At 32.2% G+C, this 23,138-nt stretch overlaps 1 protein-coding gene across 1 annotated transcript in view; it reads right to left on the bottom strand.

The window, feature by feature from the left end:
- LOC128182123 (uncharacterized) overlaps positions 1–14,749 on the bottom strand; it is a 36,055-nt gene extending 21,306 nt beyond the window's left edge. The window contains exons 1-3 of the mRNA XM_052850736.1: positions 13,809–14,749; positions 13,522–13,574; positions 13,221–13,260 (exon numbers count right to left, since the gene is read on the bottom strand). Coding sequence (XP_052706696.1) covers positions 13,221–13,260; positions 13,522–13,574; positions 13,809–14,421 — 706 coding nt within the window. The 5' untranslated portion in view covers positions 14,422–14,749. The remainder of the gene's footprint in view (positions 1–13,220; positions 13,261–13,521; positions 13,575–13,808) is intronic.
- Between the last annotated feature and the right edge of the window lie 8,389 nt (positions 14,750–23,138).

Raw genomic sequence — 23,138 nt, forward strand, 5'->3', positions numbered from 1 at the left:
TAATATGTATCGTTTAAAGTAATGCACATTGTAATATAATCCAACAAAGCAGTTTCAGTCCACGTACTACACCTGCCAATCAAATCAGCCGCGAGCCACACCTCGTGCTATTTCCGTGATAAAGTTTTGAAGTCCGAAGAAAATAAAAGTATGTTTGACAATAAAGTATTTTATAGTGTTTTTAATGTATAATATGATTCTTACACACTCTATGTATGAAAGTTGATTTGATTACATACTACGTTGTTAAAGCAGAAAACTACATGATTAAAACCCGTCTCTCTCTCTCTCTCTCTCTCTCTCTCTCTCTCTCTCTCTCTCTCTCTCTCTCTCTCTCTCTCTCTCTCTCTCTCTCTCTGAGTGTAGATTTGGGTTCGAACAATATTTTAAAACATGAACAGATTGAATTTGTTTTTAACATCTTTCAAGTCCACTCAAATCATTCCCATTTCTTTTTCATTCAATGATATTTTTTAATTGAGATTGGTTATCAAACTTGCAGAGAGTCGAAGACCCCTGTCCCCCTTTTCCCCTACGTATACCTTCTTCAAGATCATTGTTCATGCTTTTAAAATTAAGACTTGTTATCAGAAAGATTATGAAAGCTTTAGAGAGTTTTTTTTTGCTTCCTGTACTTTAGAGCTTAACAAATGGAAGCCGTCAGGTACTTGTATTTACATGTGACTGACTCACTACACCTTTGAATAGTGTCTCAAATCAACATAAATGTTCTTGATTAGAAAAGATGCAATGTGGCATACTATATCAGAAGTATATACATGTAAGTCATATAGGTGAAAATAAATACAATTTGCAATTGGTATTTAAACACTTATAGTTTCAAAAGTTCAATGAAATTGAAATGAAACGCATGCAAATTCAAACTTGTGATCTGCGGTTTACAAGCTCAAAACTCATGCACAGATACCGGTATGTTTTTACAACACAGATAGACTTACTTCCCCCGTAAATATGCATGGCGTCGCGTTTAAAACTTCAACGTCTTGCTAAAAATGGAACAGTTTTCAGCATCAATTTCATGATATATATGTTTAAGTTAAATATATGTTATATCATTGGATTTGATAAATTCAAGGCTTTTAAAATGTTTGGTGCTGTGCATATTTGAAACATGGCAAATTTCGGCCAATAACGTCGCTTGTTCGTAGTGGCAGTTGAATCAATGTATTGGGTATATTTTTTACTTAAAAAGATTTTGACTTTAATTCAGTTTGTAACAATCAATTATATTTGATTTATAATTTACATGCATGCATGTATTTAGAATGAAATACAGAACTTGGTCTTCAGAAAAAAATATAATATCTAAATGGAAACCGTTAGGCTTACTAGTACTTAGTTAATACATTTAAACCGAGTAGATATACGTTCATCTTATTCAAAGCTTAATGAAATGCAAGAAAGAAGATGAAAATATTTCTTTTATTAAATGCATTGAAACTCTTAGGGTATTAGTTCTACGCAATTTCCCGGTTTTCATGATCACAGCGCCGTTTCAGTATGTATATTTTTAATAATATTGATTATTATACATTTACAACAGATCTAGAATAAAAAAATGAAATCATATATGTTAAGATATTTAATTGTATACATGATTTTTAAACTATCGATTCTATAACAAACAATATTACCGATTATCGGTGACGTATTTACTGCATGTGGCAATTGCAAATGATGTATACATATACGTGTGCATACAATTGTATGATGTACCAGGCTGGGTATGTGACATATTTACCCTTTTACATATATTTAAATAATTAACCCGCATTTATGATCACCGGTACAGTAATTATTTAGCCTCTAGATTTTAATCTTACATACATGTGTCTTTAATTTGTAGACGTAACATTTGTAAAACCCAGAGTTAGGAAATAATACTTTGAAAATGAATTACAAATGTGAATAAACTTTCATTCACTAGACCTATCGTATGTACGTGCATACTAGGATTTCAACACCTTAAGAAACCCTGACGTGCACTTGGGCACACGACACACCTGTTGTGTATATCTTTATATTTTGTGTTAATTCCAGGGGTTCTCTTAAGTTGGACAAACAATAGACTCTAATTTACGAAAGCACATTGAGCTCATTTTCGTAGGTAAAAAATTTTTTTTTTTTTCGCGAATAAACGCGAAAGTTTCGCGAATAAACGCGTAACAATCGCGATATAACGCGTTACTTTTGCGAATAAACGCGAAACCTTCGCGATATAACGCGTTACTTTCGCGAATAAATGCGAAAACTTTGCGATATAACGCGTTATTTTCGCGATTAAACGCAAAACTTTCGCGATTAAACGCGAAACATAAGTATAAATATTGTTATTTCATAGAAGAACCTTTATGAAGAATAATTACTGAAAACAAATATATTAATTTAAATAATATAAAGATGTAAATGAATTAGATTTAACCTAAAGCAAATAAACATAAATACATGTAATCTTTAGAATCTCAGTACTGAGTTTCAAAGGACATAATGCATCGCGCTTCTCACATTCTAATGGGCACTTTATTATTGAAAATGAGGCAGCAACATATTTTAATTATAACAATTTTAATTCGAATTAAACGTTTTATTAAGTATCATTTTAGAATTTAAAGGATATCAATGTTTGAAACGTTATAATATATGTTATATACATAACTTAACGTCTAGTTTAATATCAGGAAGATAAGTCAATCTGTGAGTTGAAATTTTCAAGCTTTTTGTCCAAAGTAGATAATATGTTTGAGTATCATATTACGTTTTCAGTTGTTCGCCGACCCTGTGTTCGAACAGGCATTCATTGATGATTTTTATCTTATAAAATTGATACAAATTCAACCGTCGGAAACCTTTAAAATCTTAGTATTAATTTTTGAATGACATATGCATATGTGATAAATTTGGAGGACGAATTAACGTCATCTAGATTTAAATATAACATATAAGAATATTATATATTCTTATTATATTAATAAGTTTTATCAGATTTATTAATATCTATATGCAAAACGGATACTTATGTCTTTATAAATCAACGTAACACGGATATTTTAATAATAATGAACAATATTTAATGATATAAAACTTAAAATGTTTGTTTTCAATCGTTTTTCTTCATAAGGGTTCGGTATGAAATGACAATATTTATATAATGGTTTCGCGTTAATTCGCGAAAGTTACGCGTTTATTCGCAAAATTTACGCGTTTATTCGCGAAACTAACGTGTTTATTCGCGAAACTAACGCGTTTTATCGTGAAAGTTTCGCGTTTAGTCGCGAAAAAAAATAACCAGATGAGCTAAGAGAGAGAGAGAGAGAGAGAAAAAAAGAGAGATTTCAGCGATTAATTTATAATAGGAAACAAACATATTTTGATATAATTTTGTGCGCAGATTTAGATACACAGACTGCGCCTACAATAATTTTGAAACCAAAAAAAGATTTTTAAAAAATTATAAATAATTTTATAACGGCTATCTGTGTCCATTGGAGCGGTGTTGATGATAGCAATCTGTGTTTAATGGAGCGACAATTAATACCGTCTGGAACACCCCCCCCCCTTTATGGAAATTATATGATCACTTGGACCACCCCCTCCCATCCGTATAAAAGAGCTTTTGCATTTAATATATGTTTTTAAGATGAATTTGTTCAGCTTGATCAAACTTGACTTAAGAGGAACTTAAAGATGGTGTAAAGAAAACTTAAAGGGAGCGTAAATGCCATTTAAAGATGCTTAAACGTGGCTTAAAGATGGCCTAAATGTGACTTAAAGACGTTTGGACATAAAGGACCTATAAGCTCAGCTTAAAGGCGACTTTAAGGTGGCTTAAAGATTGCATATCCCTTAAGCCATCTTTACGCTACGTTCAAGTCACCTTTAAGGACTTGCTTAAAGATTGTTTTTCGCCCTGTGTTTGCCAAAAAACTACAAAATGTCTACACCCGAGTAGCTGCTTCTACCTTTATTATATCAACACGTGTGAAATGATGTCCGTAAGCTATAATTAAATTTAGCTAATAAGTAATTATTGTAAAAATAATTCAAAACCTTCTTTCATTTTCGATAAACAAGCCCGAAAAGCAAAAATGAGAGTAGAGTGGTTGGCACGCTTTGGAGGATCCAAGTCAGAGAAAGTTTGCATCAATATAATAATATACTTGCGATGAAATGAAATTGAATGATTACGTAGCGAGTGAATACATTTACTGGAAACGTATTTACAGAATACATAGAAGTTGAGATTTTACAAATGTTGAATAAACTAGAGACGAGCTCGTTGCAAGCAACGATTAGGTTTTCCGTCGTAGCTGCGTCATACTTGTGACGTATTACAAAAAATTGATAGCTGACCATAGTACAATATTAGATATGTAAACACTGAGAAACAACGTATTATATTTCTGTGACCGCGTAGATTTTACGGTGATAGAGAATTCGTCTGGATCTGCATCGGTCGTGTGCAGTACGAACCGGGTGAGGGAATGTTGGCGTAAAGTGTATAAGGTATAATGTTGTGGCGCGCTGTGGGCCGTAAGCTAAAACGAAGGGTAGGTTTGCCGTATTCCCGAAGGTCCACCAGTATACAGTTCCAGAGAAATAAACAGGCCATTGATGCAGGATTCCACATTATTGGACGAGACTCAACGATTGCAACATTATAACAATTTAACAGACAGAAATGTTACAAACAATTCGGATATGGCCAGTAGTGGTCTCCGGACTCAAGACTCTGGGAGAGTCGGACGTGGCCGGGGCTGGGTCCCGTATTCCAGACTGCGCATTGACAATTGTACATAACTATTTATAAGAATCTTAACAATGACTATAAATTGACAGGTAATGATATAAGTAAGCTGATTGAAAGGTTCACAGATATAAAATAATTAAATAAACTCAATGAGTCATTGATGTCCAAGAAATGAAAATCTGATAATTGCACAATGTTGTTTTAAGAGATTAACAGTCCTTGAGACATGACACTCTGTCTCTTTGAAATCACATATAAAGTCTAAAATTAAAAGTGTCAATCACTAAATAAAAAAGTAACTTTGTAAGAAATAAACTGTGAGAAAAAATTACGAATTTTACAAGTAAAGTCAAAAAAAAAATTATAATTGAACAGTGCATTTTGCACGATGATACTACATGTTTATCAGCAAATGCAGATCTTAACACGTTGTCTCTAGTTTGATTCGCCGCATTTTATTCACAGAGTGGGACTGTGGTTGTGCCCGGTACGAAGGTAAAAAGACCATTGGCAAACGTTTTACACGCATTTTTATCGAACGCAAGCGCCAATGAATCTCTTAGTATATATGCGGAGATCCTGGAAATTTTACAAGGGGTTTGGAAGAATAATTTTGTATTTCGAGGAGGGGGAACATGCGCGGATCAGAAAATTTTTCCGGGGAGGGGGTTGAAAAGTCCGAGGCATATTTGGTAAGTTTATAATGTACACGTAATTGAAAGAAATTTCGCTGGGGGGGGGGGGGGGTTGGAACCCTTCCCCTTCTAGATCCGCGCACGGAGAAGACTGATGCCGGTAATTTTACTATAATTTTAACCATTTTTATTTAATTATTCATGTTCATAATTATCAGAAAACCAATATTACCTTTCAAAGCAGTTAAAACTTAAGATACGAACCATTTAGTCTCGCTGAGTATTGCGTCCGCGAATGAAAATAATGGCAATTTTGAAGAAATTCGGATGGACGATCTGTGTCCTAGGTCGTCCATCCGATTCTTTTTCTGACTAAAAGCTACAGATTTGCAGTTAGAGATTGTCAAACTCTTATTGATTGTGTCAATTTGTTTGTCTCAAAGAATCATTTTTTAAATCAATTAAGTTTTACCTTAAAAAGAAGAAAGAAATCGAGCACAATTTTCAATGTTAGCATTTTACAATGTTATGGTCTGATAAAATTTCAAGAAACAACTCTTCATTGCTTTATCCGAAATATTGCATGAAAAAAAATTTACATCGCATTTTTTAAATTACAAGAGGATATTCAAAATGAACTTGGATTAACCGCTAACAAACAGGCATAAAGAGAGACTGAGAACCAATTTCTTCTCTTTTTTTTTTTTACATCAAAAGGAATTCAAAAATAAATCAAAATATATTTTTTCTTTGTATGCGTTAATGAAAATGTAGATCAGCAAGGGGTTCTTTGTCGTGCAAGCACCTACTTACATATATAATGTAACAGATTGTTACACGGGTCTACAACGATGACAAATATCAAAAAGGCAATATTGTGGGTGAAGGATGAATGTGTAGTTTGTTTTTGAAGTTTATTTTTGATACATGTAATTATATTTATCCGGACCGGTTATGTTTGTTAGTTTGTTTTGTTTATTAAAGAGGGGAATAAAGAAATGAGTAATTTCCAAGCACGTAGCATCGTTTTTGAAAGTGGAGGGGGGGGGGGGGCAAACTCATCCAACAAATCTTGACAAGCAAAAAAAGAATTTTTTTTTTTAGAATTTTCCGAAATTTTCAAAATTTCACTCATAATTTCATGATTTTTATACCTGTTTTTTACATGCTACAAAAATGGGGGAGGGGGGGGGGGGGGGCAACTCCATGATAATTCAATTGTTTATGTAAATTTTAAAAGAATAGTTGCTGCGAGAAAAAGTGGGGAGAGGACATCTTTATGTCACATAACATGTGAAACTTATTTCATTCCACCCACAAGCTTGAAATAATGAAATAATTTTAATGAAGACAATAAAAATAGACGTCATAAATCCCACATCAAACGACATATTACCACTTGATTCTGCGCGTCTTTTTAATGAATTTATAAACAGCGGCAAATTCTAAAATGTATTTTTAAAGGTAATGTTAGCTGCAAGTCTGTAGACCTTGTATGAAAAATTTCGGATGGTAGTCAATTTTTCCGGGACACAGACCGAGCGGTACATATATGCATTTAAGGTAACTAAGAATGATTCCAATAAAATACTTTGTTGAGTAATGCAAGCTTTTAAGAAAGCAATACTTATATTTGTTTAAAATATAACACCCAAATACTTCGTCTTACATTCGCTATTTGTAGAACAAGCAGAACCAGTATCAGTCTGACCGGCCTCACCATATACATTGTTGGAATGTAATTGTCCTAGCATTGCATTGCTCTGCATGTACACAATTTCTTTTAAAAATTAAACAGTTAAAGTGTTCATCTATATGGCTACACATAACGTACACACGTGATTCAAAATAAACAACACGGAAAACGGTAAAGAATTCAGTCATTGAGTCTACATTTTATAGAACTTGTAAAAAAAAACCATTGCGGGTCTGAATGTTTGTTGATATGTCAATCTATCAATATACATTTTGTTAATTATTTTCGATTGCTAAGGCTACAGCGTACCGGTATTTGATGAACATTGAACAACATTTTTTCCATGCCACTTTTTTCCATGGAAGATAGCGAATGTATACAAGTATAAAGCATTTATAAAATTCATTGAATTACCTCTTTAGAATTGTGTATGGAATAAATAATTTATAAGTTGCTGCTGAAGGTTGTTTGGTATTTTCGTTTGTAGATGTTTTGCAAGTAAAAAACCTGAAACGCGGGGCAAGTCGTAATTAATATCCCTAATAACCGTAACTTAAAACTAGCGGCTTTGGATTCAAATATTATCGTATAAGAATATTAAGTTCACTTTTTAAAATCATCTCCACGATGATAATTATATTATATCCATCGCAAATCAGTATTTATTTTTTTTTTGCTTTAAAAGAATTGTTCTATCGGGAGCAATCCCGCGTTCGTTTAAATTGCCAGCGTACATTTGTCATGTCAGTAATACACATTGTGCTTTATAAGACGGCCGTGTATACGTATTGTAGAAAAGTTGAGTTTAATTACCATGCATTGGAACCATTTTATTAACACATCTCCCAGTACTGAAACAATTCAAAATGTCTCTGTTACAGTAACACAGTGGGGCGTTAAACGTGTACGTCCAGCTCTACAAGCACATGCACTATCGTCTAGGCGACGGCCTGAATACAGCTAGCGACTCTCCTATCGATCGGTTACCTGAGTCTCGTAATGCATCTAAATATAGACAGGGGCACAGTTATGAAACAAACAACAAAAATAAGGTCAAAGAGGTTCATCTATATGAAATGAAATTGTACATATGAATAAAAACATTTGGGAATTTTATGTGGAATTATTTTTGCGCACTAAATGTATCCGTTAGTGCATTACAAGAAGCCCTTTCATAACCTCATAAACGTGCGCACCCCCACAAAAATGGACCAAACTGACAACAATTGTTTCTGCAAATACTGACTATAAATTACGAAAACATTAAATTGAATACTATAGAAGGATTCAAAATTAACTTCTTTACAACTTTGCTTCAATAATGCATTAGAAATTTTTATTCCTTTTTAAGTTATTGACAAGAAACTTTGGACGCCTCTAACTCCCTGTTTATAAGGGCCAGCCATTTTTTCGCCATACCGAATGAAAGGTCTGAGTAAGACCAAGAACTTTTAAAATACATGTTATAACAAATTTTTATCAGGTAGAAAACTAACACGGAAAATACGCGATTTTTTTTTATTTTTTTTCTTACCTTTATTTCAACATCTATACCATCCCTTTTATTTGCATTTAAATAATAAATAAAATATATCTCGCACAAATTCAATGTATTAGCTTCCAAACCAGCCCATCTTTGAGACTCTGCCAGTCATCGTTAAAGCTAAACCCCCTGGACAAAAGAAGTCGTTAAATTTTACTTAAAGGGGAATAACTCAAAACCGGATAGGGATTTTCCTCAAATAAAATATGCAACGACAACATCATGCGGCATGTTATCAGTCCTGAAAATTTCAAAACAATCAGTGAACAAACGAGCGAGATATTGAGGATCAAAGTTGGCGTCTAGAAGAAAAAAAAAATAATAAGAAATTTGAAAATTTTTCAGAATAATAGTAAGGTCTTCCGCTCCCAGCGGAAAACCTTAATAAAATCAGCCATTCTCTAAAATGCAGGATTTTTTATATGGATAGATATTTCCAGAACGAGGTAACCAAGAACGCGGGTTGACTAATTCATGTAAAGGTGGACAGTGTACGACGACGTTATCATGCATCGCGGGCAGGTAACTTTGTTTAATGCAAAAACAAAAAAGTTAAAAAATAAAATGAATTGAACCAACTTGGCCCCCTTCCCCCATAATTTTCCCAAAAAGTTATTTGTGATAGATATTTTAGTGAAATTTGACCCAAAGAACAAAATCAGAAACTTAAAATAAAATATTAAAAAAATTAATACATTTTAATTTTTTCAGTCAGCTGTAACAAAAACAATTTCAGTTAAGATTTTCATCCCTGTCCGCTCGTTTAAACCCACGATGTTTTTAGATTTTAATTTCAATTTTAAAGTTTAGGTGAAGAAGATAACGAAGAAAAATTTCGGACACAGTTTATACAAACATTTTATGCAGCTTATTATATTAATGTGTAAAGTGTTAATTCCCGCGCTTGCGCGGGATTTCACCTTGTGACAGTTTAATGTTCTTAACATACAGGTTTTTCAGATCCATGATTTGATTGGTTTACCTAGATATGAAATCTCGGATTTCGATTATTGAAAATCGTATTTTGAATCTCGTATCTCAAATTTCGAATCTCGAATGAGCCTTCTGGGCTTTAGTAAAACTGTCACAGCGAAGAGGATGTAGTTGACACAAATTGGCTCGTTTTACTTGTTTTGTTTTGACATTACAATCATGCGAGACTCAATATTCTGAAGGAGAGGAACGTGAAGCGGGGGAAGGAGTTATCTTACCTTGCGGGTTCTTTCTTAATGAATAATTATTGTGAATACTGTTATTAAGTAAAATGATTAAAGGATTTAAACGGGTATTTTAATAAATAAAACAAAAATAAGATCGTTTTTTAAGTTTATAAATAGTCAGATGGACTTAAATATAAATTATTAAAGTATAAATAAGTGGCCTAAAACGCTGATTTGAGGCTAATGCAATTAATATAAAAGCAAAATGTTAACAAAGGCTTGCGGTTGGTTATCGTAAAGAAAAGACGGACGTTTATACAAAGTATTCCCTAGTGCAAATACAGTCTTAAAGAAGCATAGGGTAATATGATTTCACAACAATGAATTGTGTGGGTTTTGCTGTTTATTAGAATTGTTGTTCGAACAAAGTGGTAAAGCCAGAATAAATTACCAAAAGCAAGGATACACGTTGCCTTGCCACGCAGTGGGTAAACATTTAAAGGAGCATGGTAACGATTTTGGTCGAATTTTCTTGTTCTATTTTTATTGTTTACGGTGCTTTAGTAATGCATTTCTAATGATCAACTAGAATGTTTGTATCATTCGTTGAGTTATAAGCAAATTACAGAGCTCATATTTCTTTGTTATGTTAGCAAGGCTCGTACCATGTTTTGTTTGCATTGGTTCAATAATCCGGTAAAAGTTCTCTTTTAAGCTGATTTTTCTATCAGCTTATTCGTTTAAATTATAAATAATCAGTTCCTATGTCTAAACTTGAAGAGTTTTTTTCAAGATTCAAAATGTAAACAAAAACACGAAATATGCTTTGTTAACACAACATAGAGTTGTGAGCTCTATATCTCGCTTGTTACTCTATGACTGACACTCAAAGTTTGGTTGACTATTAATATCGCCCTACTGAAGCAATGTAGACATAAAAAACGGGGGGGGGGGCATCATCAAATTATAAATTCAGAAACACACAGCAAAAAAACACTTGTTAAGGAGGCTCGGTGAATAACACATTGTCCATCAGATATTCCTAAAAAGTTAAAATAGAAATTGTTCAGTTATAAACTATAATGAAGTAAAGAAAAAATCCATATGTGTAAGCTTTTAAATTTTGATATTTCCCTATTTATCCATATGAAGCCCTTCCTTTACATTCCTTTACAAGAAATCAATGCGATTTTAAAATGGCCACGACCAACGAGTCCCTTTAGATAACCCCCAGGTAGTGGTTTATATAACAGTGTACTTTGCATTAAGTTTTTGTTTCTTTTATCCAAGGGGCACTTGGCAAGTGCCATCCCCCCTTTGTTGCATTCCCTGTAAATCTCGAGTAAACCAAATACGGGCGAGACGCCTGGTTCAGGCCTGACACATTACAAAATAATTTTAAACATATTATTACAAATCATGATTAACTGAACCATATAAACTTAAGATAATTAATCACAAAGCCACATAGGAGAAACTCGAAACATGTATAGTTACAATCGTTTGTATTAAATAAATAATTAAAAATTTAATATTAATTAGTGTATTTTTAGTAGATCATCTACTAGCCTTTCCAATTAGAGATGGTTTCATCACCATTTTATTCACATTGGCAGTGGATTACAACTAGTTTAATACCATGAAATTACAGGTCTTATGTTAGGGAACTTTGATGCTTCCATCCCGAGTACATAATCCCATTATCTAAATAGTGTATTTTTAGCAGATCACATAGAGATGGAACAACACCTATTATTTACAGTAATAGAGGTAAGAATAAATCCCTGGCAATTTCAAAGTCCAAATTAAAAATGCAATTCAATTTTAAATAGCTATTTGCTAACTGTGTTCCAAAAAGCGATTGTTAAATATCATTGCATATGATCATCTTAATGTGTCCCTTTTAAAATATTGATATTCAAAATGTTATCAAATATACATAATATTTGTTAATTCACTCTGCAACTCTCCAAACCCCTTTGTAAGAATGAATATGAAATCTTTAAATATCTAAATTTATTTGGATCTTTTTGATACATTTACGTTATAAAAACAGTGCTTGTTATTTACATGAATATGCAGCTTCCTTTTATTCACTTTTTAATTGTCAAATACCGACATCTTTTGAAGCAAGAGGTCCATGGGCCACGTTCCTCATCTGATCATCAGTTCATTTTATCGTTAAATAGTTTCCCAATATATTTCAAAGTTAAACTTTGAACCCCTCTTGGGGCCCAGATATTAGTCAAAGGTCACATTTTTGCCAGTTTACAATCTGTCCTTTTGAAGAACGCTTGCATTCTCGTAACTGATGATTGAACTTCTTGAGAATCAGATTTTTTAACATGTTGGTGTATATTTCAATGTAATATTCTGAACCCCTTTGGGCCTGAAGCATTAGTTTAGGGTTCACAATTTTTACAATTTAGAATCATAATTATATCAGGTTGCTTGCATTATTATTGTATTATCATAAATTGTGCCATTGTAGTTCTTGAGAAGAAGATGTTTAAATATTTACATACACATTTTTAAGTTAAACTTTGAGAACTCTTGGGGTTCCAGTATTAGTCTGGGGGTCACAATTTTAGAAATTCTAAATCTTCGTTATATGCATGCATAGTAATCTCACTAATTGTAGCACTGAAGTTACATGTACATGTATTTAGAAAAAGGGTTTTAAATATTTCCTCATATATTTATATTTAAACTTTACAATGAAACATCTTCTTAATACCCCAGTTTTAATTTTGAAATCACAATTTTAACTATTTAGGATTTGCACTATATATACAAGCTTTGGTATAAATATTGTTATTTCCTGTGCAGTGGTTCTTGAGAAGAAGATTTGTAAAGACATGCATTCTAAATTCACTGATTCGCAATTATCTTTTGTTTTAAACATGTTCTGTCGTTTATTTTAATAATTAAGAATCTCCTTCATATAAGGATGCTGTGTACAAAGATTGTTTAATATTGACCTAATGGTTTAGAGTAAAAGTCAAGAATAATACAAGCTATGATGTAAATTTTGGCATTGCCGGTGGATTGGTTCTTGAGAAGAAGATTTTTTAGACACCTACCTTAGTTTTACTGTATCATAATTATTCCCCTTTAAAATAGGATTAGACCTTTAACTTTAATAGTTTGGAATCCGGTATTCATAAGAATACTTTGTACTAAGTTTGGTTAGATTTGGCACAGTGGTTAAAGAGAAGAAGCCAAAAATGTGGAAAGTTTACAGACAACCGGTCGGACGACGGACAGCAGGCGATCAGAAAAGCTCAGTTGAACCTTCAATTAAGGTGAGTTAGAAAGGTGAATCATTTTTCATCGTGAAGCTAATTAATCAAAAGAATCAATGTTTCTACTTTATATTAATCTTATGATCCATTTGTTCAACAAACTTGTTTGTTACCTTTCAGATTTGTAACATCAGTCTGTAACTCTCCAAAACGCTCTGTAAGAAAATATGTTAAAATGTATCAAATTATTTTTGGATCCGTTTTTGTTACATCTGCTTTATAAAAACTGTTTGTCATTTACAAGAATATACAGCTTCACAGACCAACATACTTTTTTTGAAAAAAGGTGAGTCATGCTTTATTGAGATGTTAGTTAACCAAAACAGTTAATTATTTTTCATCGTGAAGCTAATTAATCAAAAGAATCAATGTTTCTTCTTTATATTAATCTTATGATCCATTTGTTCAACAAACTTGTTTGTTACCTTTCAGATTTGTAACATCAGTCTGTAACTCTCCAAAACCCTCTGTAAGAAAATATGTTAAAATGTATCAAATTATTTTTGGATCCGTTTTTGTTACATCTGCTTTATAAAAACTGTTTGTCATTTACAAGAATATACAGCTTCACAGACCACATACTTTTTTTGAAAAAAGGTGGGTCATGCTTTATTGAGATGTTAGTTAACCAAAACAGTTAATGCTTCTATCATTTATCAAGTCAATTTTATTATCCATTATTAAACCAACTTTTCTGTTACCTTTCAGATTTGTAACATCAGTCTGCAACCCTTCCACAGCCAACAGTTTCTCTATGTAGGGCTCTATCGAGTCGGGGTCCATACAACAACTTTTTAATTTGATCAGAGTGTCCTGATACTTGGTTGCCATCCCAAGATAACCTTCCAGCTCTTTCACAATTTGAGAAATATGATTCCATCTTTGTTCAAAATCTGAGTCCGAGAGAGAAAAATCCGTAGCATGTCCATACCATTCGTTTCGTAAAATACGAATCCGTTCTATGTTTGCCGACACACTTTTATCAGTAAGCTCTGGATCATTTCCCCAGTTATTTTTATGTTGAGGAATTGAAGACATGTTACGTAAGAGAAAATAGAGCAACGTAACGTCAAAGACAGAGTAGTTTTTGCCATAAACGAGCCGTTGTTGTTGTTTACTGATAGAAGGTTTTTTGTTTTGATGTATGTAAGTTTTAACTTTCCTTTCCAAGTCAGGCGGAGATATCTCTTTTGCGAGAACTTCGCGCAGTACATCAATGCAGGGACCCAATAACGCCCGGGCAATCCGAGCAAGATGTGTAGTCCCCCGGGTTGATTCATATTTTGATAAGGACATCCTTCTCGTATGTGGCATTAACAAGATTTCCTACAAAACTATATATGATAAGGATGTGGAAAAGTTTTCTATTATTCCCAATAATATCAATAGGGGATATAGTCGTTAAAATAAATAGCGAGCGTGACCATCCTTTATCAAGAAAATAGCTGACCTGCTGACCTAATATTTAAATCTTACACTTCAATAAAGGGCTTTTGACTTGTGTTTTAATTGCTATTGAACAAGCTTTGGTTAGAACGAAGAGTCAGAACTATATCTTGCCTCCTTTACGCTTCAATTTTTCAGAAGCATAAACAAAGCAAAATATATATATATATATATGATTTATAAATGAAATGTATAATATAATATAAACAAAGCAAAATATATGATTTATAAATGAAATGTATCATATAATATTACTTATTAGGTTAGTTACTGACTCACTATGGAAATATATTGGGTTGATCAATCTCATAGATGGAGAGGCGAAGCCGAGCCGTCTATGAGATTGATCAACCGAATATATTTCCGTAGTGAGTCAGTTACTAACCTAATAAGTGTTTTGTTTTTCCCAAGGACTATCAAGCGACATATTTATTCACAAATAGCGATGACCTACGCAAAGCCATGTACAAGATGCTTAACATCTCGTCCAATTTAAGTTAAAAACTCATACAAACTCTTCAAAATTTTCAATATCACCTTTCAAATATTCTTTAAAAATCTTTGCTTCACCCATGTTTACTTACAATGTTTTGTTGCTTTCAATTTTAAATGTTTTTCCCTTTTTCTACTCCAGACAAAACAATGTGACGTCAATATTTTGAGGGAAACTACTCTAATTTTAAAGAATTTCAAAGGGCAACTACTCCAAATACTTTAAGAACTTACGGCATGCTGTTTATGTATAAAATACTATGAAATGTCGAAATGAGTGAGCGAAACGTCGACCAATGACGGCCATATTGCCTAATATTATTTTTCACCGAACAAATATAGAGATATATGAGGCAATCACGTGCTATGTTTAAACCAATGAAAATGTTACATTTCAGTCTGAGGGAAAACAAAATGCGATAGTGTCATCTTGATTCATTGCGATTTTAATTACGTTCGCTATGATTCGATTAAAGATAACATAACTTCTTTAAAATATTAGGCCGCCATACTAATTTCAATCGTTCCTCAACTGCTACCGAGGTATATAAAGCGGTCTTGGAAATTAAGGTTGTTTGCTTTCCAATTAAGGAAAAAGACTTCTCGTTATGATGCATCCTTCTTATTTTAAGAAATTCATAGAATTTGACACAGTTTGACACAGATCATATAACTAGATGATCTATAGTTTAATCAAATTTGACCTTGTTTTCGCATCAAGGTGAGGTTATTATCCTTACATTTTTCCTCAAATTATCAGATGATAAAAATAAATGTAGCTATCAGAAGTTATGTAGACATCTGTTTGATATATGAAGTTTCTATTAATTAATGATATGATAGTATATTAAAATGTCCAAAGTAATTTTGATTTTTGTGTAACCTTAAAGGTAGGTCAAACATAAATATTTCTATACTGAATAGCAGGTTTAAATCGCGGTCGGAAAAGACCACACTTATTTCATTTGGCAGCAAATCACGGTAGATTGAATTCTAAAGAAACTTAAAAAATTGTCAGATATAAAATTCAAATCCATTGGAATTTTATAAAACACAGACCAGGTTTTTTTCTGTAAAGGGTACATGTGAATTAACTCAATAAAAATAGACTTAGTTTTATCTGGGTTTTATTTTCAAAATATATTTTGTTGAAAAACAATTATATTACTATCTAATGAAATGATTTTCGATAAAAACACTGCTTTGTGGAAAACCCGTTCATAATCAATGCCCGGTTAATATTATAAAAGTTTCATTAAAGTGTACTCCACTTTTATGATGGAAATATTGCCTCTGACAATTGAGTTCACACCTTTTTACGTGCTAAACACTCATAAGTAGCTTATATAAACACTCTGAGCCCTCAACTCACTTTGTAATTTACCGATAACACTGGACAGACATAATTAGTCAAACATCACAGCACGTGGCTCGAATACCTGTCAAGTGTCATGTTTCAGGGTTTTTTTCAAAGTCTATGTAATAGAAAAATTGCGCATAATAATAGTAATAGTTCATTGAAGCAATTTTAGCAATAGCCATGGTCGATTATTATGATATACCGCTTAATATCATTCTTTTTCCTAATAAAATATTTTAATATGAGCGGGGTTATTCCATACTGTTATGTCATAAAAACGGAAACATATTGTGTGTTGTGTGTTTAATGATAAGATAAATGAATTAGTAAATCTGATTTCTTCATCATTATTATATTATAGTAATTATTCATTGGATGTTAAACTCGTGGATTTTTTTCCGTCAATATAGCGAAAATTTAATCCTAGAGTTGATTCCCTGCTCTACAGTACTTTTGTGCTAAACAGTATCCGTTGTCACTCCATTCCACTTCTGCTCTAATATACTATCGTTTGTCTTATAAGGATAGTGTACATATCTTGAAGGTCATTCTTATTGATTTAGAAATAGTATTTTTTCTAAGTCTTTGAGGAAAAACTTCTTGACTTGAAATCATGAAATTGTGCTGTCTTTGAAAGTTCATCTTGATTAAGTTTTGCTCGGTTTTGACTTGTACGGTTTAAGGTTGTAACATGGCATGAGGATGCATAGTATTTGTTCTTAAATAAATGATTACACTTATTAGGGTTTGATTGGTAGGAGCTGTAATAACATAAACAGTTGCACTGTCCTGAAATGTATTCACTCTGCCAAACTTCAAGTAGTACTTGAAATGGCGGAACAAATATTTTGCTTCATGTTATATAATTTATGAAATGTCTGTCATAAAGTAACACTGTTCTGAGATATATTAACACTGGTCAAAACTTAAATAGTATAGACAAAATAGAAGAGCGAATATTTTGTTTCATGTAATACTTCCTATATATCCTAAGGAAATGGCTCAGTCGACCGTAGTTAAATACACATTAGATGGTACAATGATTAATCATTTAACACTTCACCTTCAAAAAGACCCGCGTTGACATCAGTGATATTCCACGGGCAATTAAGTAAAAAAAGTTTGGTCATTAGACCTTGCAACAATTAGATTAGATTTAAAAGCTTTTCATTTTGTTAAGGTTCCAAAGGGATTAAAAAAACTGAGACCAACTCCCAAGTAACCTTTTTTCTTGAAAACAGACAAATTATGAATTATAAATGTCTGGATTATTCTTTAGATGTGAAAATAAAATTTCATAGCGTTATCTTCTAATGTTATCCTAAAAAAAATAGGATTTAACATCAAAATTAATAAGGAATAGACTTGAAATTTAAGCGATACAATTCGGCTCTAAAAACAGATTTAAAAAATGAATATTTGTTCTGCTATTCTTTAAATAATTCTTTCATCCTTGACAGTCTTTTCAATTAAAATTTGAAACAAAATAATGAAACGTTACCATTATTTCCTTTTACAAAAAAGGTATACTTCTCTTCAAATATGGGATACAGAGAAGTCAAAATATTTTAATTTCAAGAACTGCCATTAAAACTGTTCTGTAGACATCTAGATCTAGAAAGTTTTTAACATTACATGAAAATGGATTAATAATCTCAAATCATATAATCAAAGAGCACACGATGGGTGTAACCGGTAAGCAGAGGATGCTCACTCCTGCTTGGCACCTGAACCAACCTCAATTTTTAAGAGGTCCGTGTTTGCTCTGCTCCTGTTTTGTAATATTCCTTTGGAACTTTGAATTTGAACACTGTTCGTTTCATTTTTATTTCCACATGTCATACTTATGTATGGTAGTAACTATTCTGTTTGCAAACCCATGATCAACTTTTTATGAAATGAAAAAGTGAATTATGAGCAACTAAACCAAATTTAGAGAAGAATATTGCAATTATTGTTAAGCATCACGGAACAAACTTTTTAAATACTCTTTAAAATTTACACTGGAATCATAACTGCATTGGTTACAGTTTCATTTTTATATAAGTGGGTCAACTTTTTTTTTACAAAATAAATAGAAGTTGTCTCTCCTTGTTTAATCATCCTTGAATAGAATTCTCTGTAAAAAGTATCGATCCAACTCGAGTCATATAAAGAAACGAATGAAGAATAAACATGTATTGCATCTTAATGTCGGCTACTTTTTTTTAGATAAAAGACACCAACATCACAAATATATCAAATATTCTTTCTTTTTAATGGCATACCAACTACTTCTATATTATTTGATATTTTTGCTATTGTTTCCTCCAGTGAAGAAAAAAGAGAAGCATAGTTTTCAAAAAGTTTGAACAATTGATAATTGGATGGTGTTTAAAATTCAATTCAAAGTCATTGAACCAAACAACCATGCACTCATTCGTATGTATGGGATTGATGAAACAATTTTGTTATGTACCCAAACATTCTACAATTGCGCTCACATACAATTATTACCACTATGAAAACAATTCGTTCAACTTAAAAATATTCCAGTAAAAATAAAAGGATTATCTAAGGTATCTGGTTGTCAATCTGTCGCCAAGAGCCACATTCACTCTATAAAGAATCCAATGCTCACGAGATGTCTTCATCTCAGGAAAAACTGTGCAATCGAGAAAAAAGTCCTAAATTAAAAAAAAAATGTGTTTATTCTTACTGATTCAGGTTTGGGCAGGAAAAAAGAGATGATGATAGAGAGTAAGTTCATAGTACGTTCATTGTTAAGATAAAAATCTGTAGTTAGTGACCGTGGATTCAAATGCAATCGCATACAAATTCCAATTTTCTAAAGGGGAAAAATCAAACTTTGTTTTGTTTTTTGTTTGATTGTTTCTTATTTATTCATTTATTTGTTTTCTCTTTGTGTTTTCCCCCTTTTTTCCAGAATGTAGTATACATATGCCAAACATGAATGATATTTTGTTTATTTTACAAAAGGTACATGTATAGCCAGCATACCAATAGTTCGATTGCCGATATACTTAGATTATACATAATGTTAATTAGAAGTCGTTTGTTCACTTGTCAAATTAATTTTTTTTTTACCAATTAATTGCTGAAACTTGAAGTTGAAAAAACAAAAACTTCACAGGTCTTGTTTCACGTTTATTACAGGTGCAGTTAACTAAGGTTTTAAATATATTAAACAGATTGATGTCCCAGCCTTCAACCCCTCCAATCAAAATGACCCACCCAATGTGTTTCCATTTTTGTTTGAAAATATGATCACTGTATTAAAAACTACTTCTGCAGTTAATATCTGGACATTTTTTTTCTTCAAAAATACTTTCCCCGTTCCAAACATTTCTGAAAAATTATAGAATAAAAACAAATAATCATTTTTGGTTTTTAAGTTTTACAAGGGATCAAAAAGTATGCATTTGGGTGCATATATATGCTTAAAAGTAGTTTATGCAAACACACTATGATGTTTCCGTGACGGTGCTGTAGAGCAGATTTTCACCATAGTAGCTTTTCCCCCCGAAAACCTGCTATAATGTAGTAGGGGGGCTACTGTTTCGTAGTATTTTCCCCCATAGTAAGGTCTCTACATCACATGTTTTGATCATATTGTATATAAATCATCAATGGAAACCAAGGTAGAATTTTGAAATCAATGTTTGTACACCACAAAGTCGCATATACCTGCATTCCTCTGTACGTTTTGACTTTTTTAGACAATGTTGAAAATTGAACATACGTATCAATAGAATACATTAAACTTAATTTCGGTAAATATTTGATTAATATTTAAATAAATATAAATATTGATATAATATTAAATATTGATACATATTTAAATAGGTTTGACAAGATAAAAACTCATATGCATAACTATTCGTTCTGAATTTGTATGTAAAATTTAAAGATTTCCGTACAATATAAATATAATTTAACTTAAATAGATATATGCATTCTGTATAAAACGTGTCAGTTGATTCAATGATATACCAAATTACATTGTATAGTAAATAGTGAATGTTATAGTATGTATAGTAAATATTACATGCATGTGTACATAGTTAATATTATACAATTATAGCCGTTTTGATAAGGTCAATACATGGTTTTACAGAGCTGATGAAAGTGTATCGACTGAGGAGGATATTATTTTAACATGTCCCTAAAACTGCGTAATGACCGATAGCAAAAGGCTATACTTTTTTATTATAATAAATCAAAAACTAATTCTCTTCAGTCTCCTTAAGAGAATAACAGTCAGATGTTTTGTTCATAATGTATAGACATTGATTTCGAAGTTGTGAAGCTACAATATCGCACAGCAAAAACCGGAGGCGTGTTCAGCAGAGCAAGCACTCGCGAACGCTTGCCAGAATTTGTGTTGCAGGTATAGGAAATTTGGCGAACGCTCGCGAGCGCCTGCTCTGTTGAAAACGCAGCAGGGTTTTTTTTGCCTTTAAAATCTATTATTAGTTTTGTGGGGTTATAAATTTTCTATTTTTTAGTGTAGCAAGGTTTATAAGAGAATTTATAGCACGATCATGTGGCATCAATTGACCAATATGCTTGGGATAAAAACGATATTTTCATGTGATAGCAAAAAACAATTTTATATCATAACTAGATACGATCTCGTTACGAGTAACGAGTAGGTCTTCCGTTCAATTTTTAAACGATACGATTAAAATATAAATGAAATTTCAAATTTCCCCCTCAACCACTCCCTTTCAGATAATGCATACGATTGTCAATATCCCTTGAAATGCTTAACAAAGAGTTTTGCTTTTTCACATACAGCACATTTAAGGTTTAAGATTTTAGTCCCCTAAAATCCCTAATTACGTTATTAATTGGTTTAGAAATTCGTTTTACAAAGTGCTATTGTTACGACCAACAACTTTGTTTCTATAATGCATTACAAAATCTATATCGTTTTTAAGTTATTTGTAATAGATTTTACGAGTATCTTGGCCCCTAATTTAAGGGGCCAGTCCTATTTTCTTGAGTTCATTTGAACGGTCTCACGAATACTAACATTTTTTGTTCTTACACTTATCTAGAATTGTTGTTCATTTTTTAGATACAAATGATTGAATATTTTAGGGGCCAGCCCTCTAGATCCTTAATGGGGACAAAAATTCGTGTTTTGATTGATGGAATCAATTAGAATTGTCAATGCAAGCATTTTCTCTTCTACAATACTTAACAAAATATGTCTCCTTCTCTAGATATATTGCGTCAAAGTTTAAGGACTTTGGCCCCTAAAAATCCCTAATTACGTAATAGATGGGCAAAGCAACGATCTTGCCTGATAGATATTGTTACGGTCAACAACTTTGCTTCTGTAATGCATTACAAAATCTTTATCGTTTTGAAGTTATTTGTAATAGAGTATATGAGTGTCTTGGCCCCTAATTTAAGGGGCCAGCCCCTATTTCTTGATTTTGTTGGAAAGGACTTTTAATTATCTACCACTTTTGTTATATATGTTTTAACAAAATATCAACTCATAAAAAGATACAGATCAAAACGTATGAAAAATTTGATTCGAAATTCGTACCCAATTTTCGAGCCTAGGCGAGCTCATAGAAATGGCGCCACTGGCGCTAAAAAACTACATTGTGCACAACTTTAACCTATGGTCTACCTATCCTGAAAATTTCATATTCCTATCTCTGATAGTCTCTGAGTTTATGTCTGCACAAAATGGGTCGTAAAAACTGACAAAATCGGCCGTAAATCGGAACCGGAAGTGCCGATTTCAAAATTTCAAAAAACTTCTAGAATTATGACCACTGGCAATCATCTGTGAAAAAATGGTTTAAAACGGCCGAATAGTTTTCGAGATATCGCGTGCACAAAATTTTGGGAAAAAAATAATAATAATAAGAAACAGTACGAAAACTATAAGGTCTTCCGTTGGAAACGGAAGACCTTAATAATGTGTCATATATAGTAAATAGTACATGTGTATTTAGTAATCTTATATAAAGTGAATATGATATTATATAGAGTAAATAATAATTATCTTTACATATATCCTAGCATAGTGCTAAGATATATGTTCCTCGAAACAAAAGTGCATTTCCTTTTCTTCTCTATGCAATCGTCTGTGTAGGAAGTAAATTGAAAGGATGTAAAAGTAAAACATGTGTTCCCATTAGATAAATGAATCCGCAACATAAAAAAGTTTAATAATGAGATAAGGTTTAGCTTACCATAATTTATTTTAAAACATGATTAGAGAAGTTTAAACTATGATTAAAACAAGAATGTTACCTGAAATGAAAGAAATTGAAATGTTCAAACCAAGGCTCATAAGCGCAAGTAAGATACAATAAGAGGCCACCTGACCATGACAGTCACGTACGTGCCATAGCCGGAGTTTAATGTTCGGAGAAAAAAAGTTTATAAAAGCGGGTGAGGGAGGGTAGGCAAAAATATGGGGAATCCCCTAGCTGTAGGGGCCAAAACTTGGTCTTTTGGTACAAAGAGACTCGCAGGCCTTTGAGGTGATCATCAATCTTTTATAATATTCACAGTTTCATATATAATGCACACAACATGCATGGAGGTTATAACATCACGTATACAATAAATAGGCAATGAAAATGTATTTTCTTAAATAGAACACATAATTTAAATTGACAAAATTACAATTTATCTTGTACTTTTCAAGATGAAGTTAAAATAGTAAATTTGTTAACAGACAACGCAAAACAAATGCATA

This window comes from Crassostrea angulata, chromosome 4, assembly GCF_025612915.1.
Source record: "Crassostrea angulata isolate pt1a10 chromosome 4, ASM2561291v2, whole genome shotgun sequence".
Classification (NCBI taxonomy): Eukaryota; Metazoa; Mollusca; class Bivalvia; order Ostreida; family Ostreidae; genus Magallana; species Magallana angulata.